The sequence below is a fragment of the Cornus florida genome, unplaced genomic scaffold (genome assembly GCF_030987335.1).
Source record: "Cornus florida cultivar Cherokee Brave unplaced genomic scaffold, ASM3098733v1 CherokeeBrave_3.0.0_Hap2_Chr03, whole genome shotgun sequence".
NCBI lineage: Eukaryota > Viridiplantae > Streptophyta > Magnoliopsida > Cornales > Cornaceae > Cornus > Cornus florida.
Genome location: NW_026775573.1, coordinates 22,241,238 through 22,249,332, shown reverse-complemented (window position 1 = coordinate 22,249,332; position 8,095 = coordinate 22,241,238). Strand labels below are relative to the sequence as shown.

At 35.7% G+C, this 8,095-nt stretch overlaps 1 protein-coding gene across 1 annotated transcript; it reads right to left on the bottom strand.

Moving 5' to 3' along the window:
- Positions 1-551: 551 nt before the first annotated feature.
- On the bottom strand, positions 552-7,823 carry LOC132299897 (uncharacterized). Its single transcript, XM_059796770.1, has 4 exons — positions 7,425-7,823; positions 6,173-6,367; positions 1,557-1,738; positions 552-1,009 (listed from the first exon to the last, which is right to left on the bottom strand). The coding sequence occupies exons 1-4, from the start codon at positions 7,708-7,710 to the stop codon at positions 692-694; spliced, it is 981 nt and encodes a 326-aa protein (XP_059652753.1). The 5' UTR covers positions 7,711-7,823; the 3' UTR covers positions 552-691.
- Between the last annotated feature and the right edge of the window lie 272 nt (positions 7,824-8,095).

Here is an 8,095-nt window from a genome sequence, read left to right as displayed (position 1 = left end):
CGTTTTATATTTAATGCCTCTTCATATGTAACCATCTCTGGTCTTTGACAATGACTCCATATATTATAAGCACCAAGAGATGGGCAATTTGCAAGAAAGAAAATAGAGTCTTTCATATGTGTGGGGGCACATAGAGGCATGTGGTAGTTTTCACTCTTCAACACTCGAAAGGAGTCCTACATTGCTGGGACATGCTGGTCATTGTCACTTGCTCTGTCAGTGTGTGTTGGGGAGGTGAAAGTGTATGGGTCATTAACCCTAACTACAGTGGGGCTGTTATTTAAGATGTTAGACCAAGGGTCCATCTTGAGAAGGAAGACAAGGTTTTATGCTAGCTATATGACGTCCACATCGCGTAGGAAGAGAGGTGCATGACACGTCTGTGTGAATGCCTCCTAACTGTGTAGACACCTTTTGAAAACCGTGAGCACAGAGGGTGTGCAAAGAGGACAGTGTCTATACTAGGGGCATCTCCACCCATCAACAGGACTGTTGATTCATGATTAAACATTGAGTTCCACATTAATATTTTGAAACTTCAGATCAAACTGTAACAGAAGGGATATACGAACACTGAAATTCAAAATTGTCATGTGGTATACCGATACATCCAAAAGTGTGACACGTAATACTGTAAAAATAACAAGAAAATGTATCATGCGAGTAGAGAAGTTATACCATCTAGCCTCATTCAATTGCCCTGATCATGAAAAACTGGACTGGCTTCAAGCTGCTCCACAAAATTCTCAAGGATCTGCTTTACAAGTACCCCGACCTCATCCTTGCCCGATCCTGCAACACTATTTCTTTGCTCTACATCCGCAAATACAGCATCGTAGAGAAGAACCACTGCTTCTTCGGCTTCTGATGGTGGTAAACCCAACTCTTTACTGTTCCTCTCCAGAAAACCCCTGATGACTTCTGTGCTCCTTTGCCCATCCTTTGCACTGTGCATATCCTGCAATATCTTTTCTATGACCTCGTTCAATTGCTTCTCCGCGGACAAAAGCTGCAGGGTCATTCAAGAGATTGTCTGAATTTAGAGCATATATCTTAACATTGGACATTTCTATATATGACACGCGTGGTTTTGGACTAGATTATCAAATTTCTTGAAGAAGTCATTTGACCATTTGGAGCTTTTTGTGGTATAGAATAATTAATACTCATTTCCATATATTTCTACCAATCATAAATCTCTAATACTGTAAACAATTCTTGAAAAACTCGTCAAATCCCGAAAAATTAGTCCAAATAATTCCAAGGTTCACAACACAAACTTCCTTCATTTCTATTATTCTCATTCAGTTTAGAGGTATCTAACTTACAGTCGGTATTTCCTGAAAAAATCACAATTATCCTCTGGCCAAACAATTTTTCAGAAGTGGTGAAGCAACATGGTAGAGACTATGAAAAGCAACGCAGGCGCTAAAGATTCCAAGAATGATTAGAATAACCACATATAATATAGCAAGTGCATTCCAAAGAACAGGTTGGTTGGGTAGGAACACTGTATAGGACTTAAATTAAAGGCAACAACAGGGATGATAAACAACCTTTCTAAGCTTGGAACCATTAATGATCCTGATGTTCTGAATAACGACGACATGCTTTTTGGACAGAGCATCCGCCAGTTCTTGCACAACAGGCTGTAACAATTGTGCAAATTGTGCTTGCCCCAATTCCTCTTCCCCTTCGGCTCCATGTTTCTTTAAGATGTCATTTAGCTGAGGAAACTCTGTTTTACCACAAAAACGCGAAGTAAGAATAGAAGTACAGGTAATAAATTGGGAACTGCACTGGATAGTGAGGACCAGAACACCGTGCTCCAAAAACACAATGATCAAGCCAGTACTTATTTGCCATGCAGAGAGTAGAGTGATCAAACCACCTGAACACTAAAGAGATATATGAACATGTGAAATGCATGAATTATGCTGACTTGACCATGAATTATTGGTATACTGTCTAGAAATGTGGCAGTTTACATGGTGGATGCGTGACTGCCATCAACACCACATAGTTAAAATAAGTTTCAGATTCATCAAGAATGATGGTTCATAGCAATTGTCAATGATGGAAAAGTCAGCGTCAAGAAACTCAAAATAAACAAAGAAATAAATAATTAAAACCACAAAGCTTGACCTTTAATTATCATTTGTTCGATAAGAAACAAAAGATAATCATGGACATGCTAATTTGAGCTCATGAGGGGTAACATCTGGCCTAGATTGCAGATGATCATGACCATTAGGCAAAGGTCATTAGCAATCAGTTGCCCCCATCTCATAGCAACTTCTATTTGAAACGCGGCATATGCTAGAATTTCATTAGGCCTATGGTGGTGCAGCTTAAAGCGTATAAAACCAACAGACTGGAACTTCAAGATTACGTATTAGAGAAGATCAAGATTCAAGTATCCCGTTTATTTTTCACTAATAACAAGGGCCATAAATTTAACATGTAATAGCAGTTGAGGAGTAGATCTAGCAGACCACAGAAGACACAAATAAGCACCAGCAATCAACTTTGTGACAGAAAACCAACATAGTTTTGATCTGACTAATTAGCTCCAATAAAGAATCTACCATGCAGATTTATAATGCCCAGAAAATTTAGAAATATATAAATAAAATAATCCAATAAGCATAACTTGCACCTGAAAGCAAAACAACAATACGATGCTTATATATTAAAAATATCACAGAATAACAAGTTATATCATCAGGGTCATATTTATCACCAAAAAAAAAAAAACATTCACCTCACTTAGAAATAAAAGTAAGGGAAAATGAGGAATAACTAAGAAAATATGTTAGATTTGTCCGGATCTGCTTTAGGTGCAAGGCTGAAACACAATGTACCATATTGAACCATTAAAAATGATTGAGGATCTACCAAACCTTACTTGCAAGATAGGAACTCACATTGTTAAACTCCCACTTTGATGATTTCAAAACACTGTTTCGTTTAAGAAGTCATATACACCTGTCTATACTGCAGCTAATGAAGTTGACTGGACATCCCAAGGCCAAGCTTTGGCTTGCGTATTCAGAATGTCAAATGCCCATAATTTAGCCACCAGAGACCTTTTAAGGCTTTTATTATTAAGTGTAAACCTTGAGTCCTAGTTTATGTTTATTTGAGATCAGGCGGCTGGCCATTTCTTATACGTTCTTTTATGCTTTTGGGAGTTAAAGGGAATATAAGTAATTTCAAGATTTGGAGTAGGGAACAATATAGAAGACTTCTCTGAAATTTTTGAAACTCATCTGGGATTATGTCATGCAATTCAATTCTAGATGTAACACCTAACTGTTGCTACTACATTTCTTCCTTTATGTTTCTTTTATCTTTTTTGCACTTATAAACCTCACATCCCTAGAAGTAGATCAAATTTTGACCCCTCTTCTACCCTTAAATGTCACACTTTAACAAGACCAATCCTTCCCTTCATCAAAGATTTGACCTCAACAAACCCCAACCATAAAAGTACTCGAGATACCATTGATGATTTCCTTTTCACATTCCTTGAACAACCATTGGTTCTTTTTTTTTTTTTTTTTTGAATTTCTAACCCCAAAACCTGCACTTGTAAACCTAAACCGTTCTTTACCATATAAGCCTTCTCGCTGATGCATAATACTTTTGAAAATGTTGGTGCCAGCAATTCCAGCAGCATTTTTTAAAAATTCCAACAATGAACTTCAGAATTTCCACAAGCAGTTTGCTCCTTTCAAAAACCCTAAGTCTATTAGTCTCTATTACCGACACCAAATAATCATTCATAAATTGATACTGCGGCTGTCTGTTGGGGCACAAATCAGAACAATATTTCCAACGCCGGGTCAGAAATGTCTCAAACCTTTCAATTGTGGAGGTTTGGGTTCAATAAATAATTTCCATTACCACCAATATATTCAGTACATCATTTGATCAAGATGGTATCTTCTTAGGCTGAAGATATCTCTATATCTCCACCCACATGTGAGCCTATCCAGTCCCAGCTAATATTTAGCCAATATTTTTTCTTAGTTATCTTCTTCTTACAATTCTAACAAAGCATGAATGCACACTATGAAACAAGATCTCTGATCCTCCAATTAATAAATATATCAACAACAGCACAGTAGCATGTGTCCACTATAGAACATAGTCATACACAATCATTCAAATTACAGGATTAGGGTCACATCAGATTGACAAAGCAAATGTTTATGTAACCTCACGGACTAGGTCATCCTGTGATGTGAATGGTCCATTTAATCAAGATTTTTAGTTAGAATTGTATGATAGCAATCTTCGCTCAATCATTACCAGTTATAATATAATTTGAGGAACCAACTATTGTGATTTTCGGTCAGTCACTCTGAGTTCTACTTTTAGTGAAATGGACAGCAGTGGTTGATGTTCAACTTCCCTGGAGTACAATTGAAGATCATGTTAGAATATAAAATTTTGAACGATGATACTGGTATACGATATCTTCCCTCAGTTCACTCTCAATGACAATCGACTTAATTTGATCTTTCTACCAAGTAACCTAGACATCACATACCAAAGAGTAACCTGAAAATAATTTCCATTGACATGTAGCATGCCAACGTCAGCACTATCCAATTCTGACGGTTTATTAAACATGAGGCCAAATACTCTTCAAAGAGAAATGTGAGATGTGTGGGTGTTGAAGCGCTAAGAGATCTATTCTGGAACAGTGTTTATGTAAACCAATGGAGACCAGAGAGTATTAGTACACGGTTTGCCGAAGATCCATATGTACAAGTGTTTGATCAAGAAAAGTGCTTTAGTCCAACTTGGTTTGGGTTTGTCTATAGGCACAAACACATAGGTGCATTTGGAGTTTTAGAAGTGAACAAGAGAGAACTTCCTTTCTTTATGACAGGATTAGGGCTTGAGATTTTGGCAGCCTTCTCTGTGTTCCTTTAATTCTTCAGTGGAATTTTTTATTGTGTTTGATTGTGTGCATAGAATTCAAGCCAAAATACAAAAACATTATGTGATTTGTGGGTGTGTGATAGTGTCCAGATACTGATCTCGTTTCAAAACATATTCTTTGATTTATCACAATCTATGTTACATAAACTCTACAAAAGTAAGAGAAGTACCTAACGGGCCAGTGGCCTAGCGGTATTAGCCTCTTACTTCCTAAAGGGAGGTCAGGGGTTCAAGTCTCAATTGAGACATGTGTGTGTGAGTGCCAACTATGAAAAAAAAAAAAAAAAAAAAAAGTAAAAGTAGGAGAAGTACCCATGTCTGACATACGTCTTACATACAATGATTGAAGATGGGTAATAGATGTGCGCCTAAAAAACATATCCAATAAATCTATTTTATTATACTATTGCTTCAAAATGAGTGAAATTCCTATATTGAACACTATGCTATGTAAAGACATTATTTTACTCTAAAAAATAAAATAAAAATATTAAAAATATATGAATATTTAGCAGTGTCCATGTCTCTTTTTATTTGGAGATTTGACAGCATACATACCCACACTCAAAGCTTCCATAGATCACAATAATCTCAAAGCTTCCATTGGCACAACACCTTATACATTTTCTAATATTTTAATTGATATTTCCTTGCTGACCACAAATAAATAACAAAAACAAATATGTAAAAATATTTTGCAAGTTATGGAAGCATGAGGCTCAAGAAGTCTTATCTTAGAAGGAAAAGCGCAAAGCATGGCCTTTTCCCTGGTCAACAAATTCTTTAGTGCATACAGGAAATCCCTTCGTATTATTAATGATCTAGAGTGCATTCTCATAGATGGTGTGGTCTAGAAAATACTTGGGTGCCTAGATTAATTAATTTCAGACATGGATGAGGCAGATGGGCTTGGAGGAACAACTTCTCATATTTCCTCGATGGAGTGTTATTCCAGAGTCGCTAAAAGAAAGAGAATCATAGTCATCTTAAGATGACAATTAGAGCAAATTGATTGACTAGTGAATCATGAAGAATATTAACAAGTTATCTCTACTAGTACTAGTAAATCATTGGTAAGTCAATACAGATCAATATACCCAATCAATAAGATAAAACAAAATTTCTGTTAGGCAAAATTCATTTATTCAATTATAGTTTATTCTATTACATATGCTCAAATAATTCACTAGGTCACATGGTGAAGCAAAAATAATACCTGAAAAAGGGGGAATGCCCATTTCAACACCCATATGAACAAGAGCATTCCGTATTTCATTCTTACTGATCTTTCCCTTATCTTCTGTGTCCAGATCAGTGAAAAGATTCTCCGCTAACATTGCAAAATCATCCTCGTCCTCCATAAACAGTCGAAGAGTTTTTCCATCCAAAATCGCTACAACAAGTGGATCATCTAAACACGAAAGTCGAATTCATGCACTTAGTCAATTTTGAGTTCATCAAAACAGTGGCCAGATACCCACCAAAACAACAAAAAGATAATAGCTAGTATTTTGCATTCGGATTTCATTCCAAATCAATCAAACAAGAAAACAGAACTCCTAAATTATGAAGCTAAATTCAAATAAAATAAGACAGTTGCAGAAAATCAATACAAACAAATCATTAATTGCTAATAAAAGTATATGATAAAATAAGGAAGCTTTCAGTAGGACTCCACTCATCGTGACTATTTCAAATCTATCAAACAAAAACAAATCCAACTCTTTATTTGAAATATATATATATTTGCAATAGTAATCCAGAGGGGTTAGAAACCAATACAATAGTGGATTATTTGAAAGGAACTAATAAACAATTAATAGAAATTCAATAACAATTTGAAGATATTCAACTTGCTGAAATAGAAACAAATAATAAACCAATCAAATGAACTAACTCAATCGCAAATTTCAGCCTATCAAATTATATATATATATATATATATATATATATATATATATATAGAAATGACAATTGAACAAAGTTGAAAACCAATAGATGGATCATCAGAACAAAAGATTCAAAAATATATCATCCAAAACTACTTAATCGACCTCAAACAAAAATCTAATCTACTAAAAACAGAAGTACCAAAATAGCAGTAAAATTTCTGCAAACGAACTCTACTTTCGTACTAAAAAAACGATTAAATCAAACAGAAGATTTTACATCAAAAAACTAAAAATAACCTAATTAATTAAAACGATACAGTTATTGGATCATCAACCACTATATCCAATCATTAGACGTATGTGTTACGTATATTATGTGAATAGATATAGACATTTAAAGGTAATTCTTGACTTTGAAGAAACTTTTAAATCAATACCTTTTAGTTCAATTAAAGCGATACATTTATCGGATCATCCACAATATATTCAATGATTTAACACGTTTACGATTGCAGATACGTATGTGTGTTTGTGTGAAGTAATGGTTGATTTGGAACAAAACTCGAAGTCAAATACCTTTCAGTTCATCGGCGATCGCAGTGACGTACTCTTTAAGCTTGGCAGAGGCTTGATCTCGGTGAAGTTCCGTACGCCGGAAACTGACGGCATCGACGTCGATTCGTTTGAGAGCAGATGACTTGAGACTCTCCGGCAATGAGAGGCCGAAGAGCGAAGACGAAGCACTGGATTCTGCGAGTTCGAGGACCTGAGCTCCGGTGACGATGTGGTCAGATTGCGGCAGAGAGAGATCGACGGCTCTCAGGTGTGTTCCGTCGAATACAGTCAAGCCACCTTCGGACATTGTTATGGTTTTAGAGAGAGAGAGAGAGAGAGAGAGAGAGAGAGAGAGAGATGAGAATGTTTTAGAGAGAAAAGGAAGAGGAGGAGTGATCGAATTTAAATTGAAATTTGGACACACAAAGAGAGACTTGTTGGTCCGTAGTTAAGCTTGGTGTCTTGTTCAAATGGGCAATTATATTGCCTTCAAAGTTCTAAGAAATTTCAGAAATGCCATTAGATTTGCAATCTTCCTAGGAAAGTTTTTTCTTTGCTTCCTACCAAAGTTTAATTTGTAGGATCTGTTTGGCATGCTTTTGTTTTAAGTATTTTGTTTTTTTTTTTGTTAAAACAACAGTGTTTTTGTTATAAGAGTGTTTTGAAAAAAAATTAAAAGCACATTTGAAAAT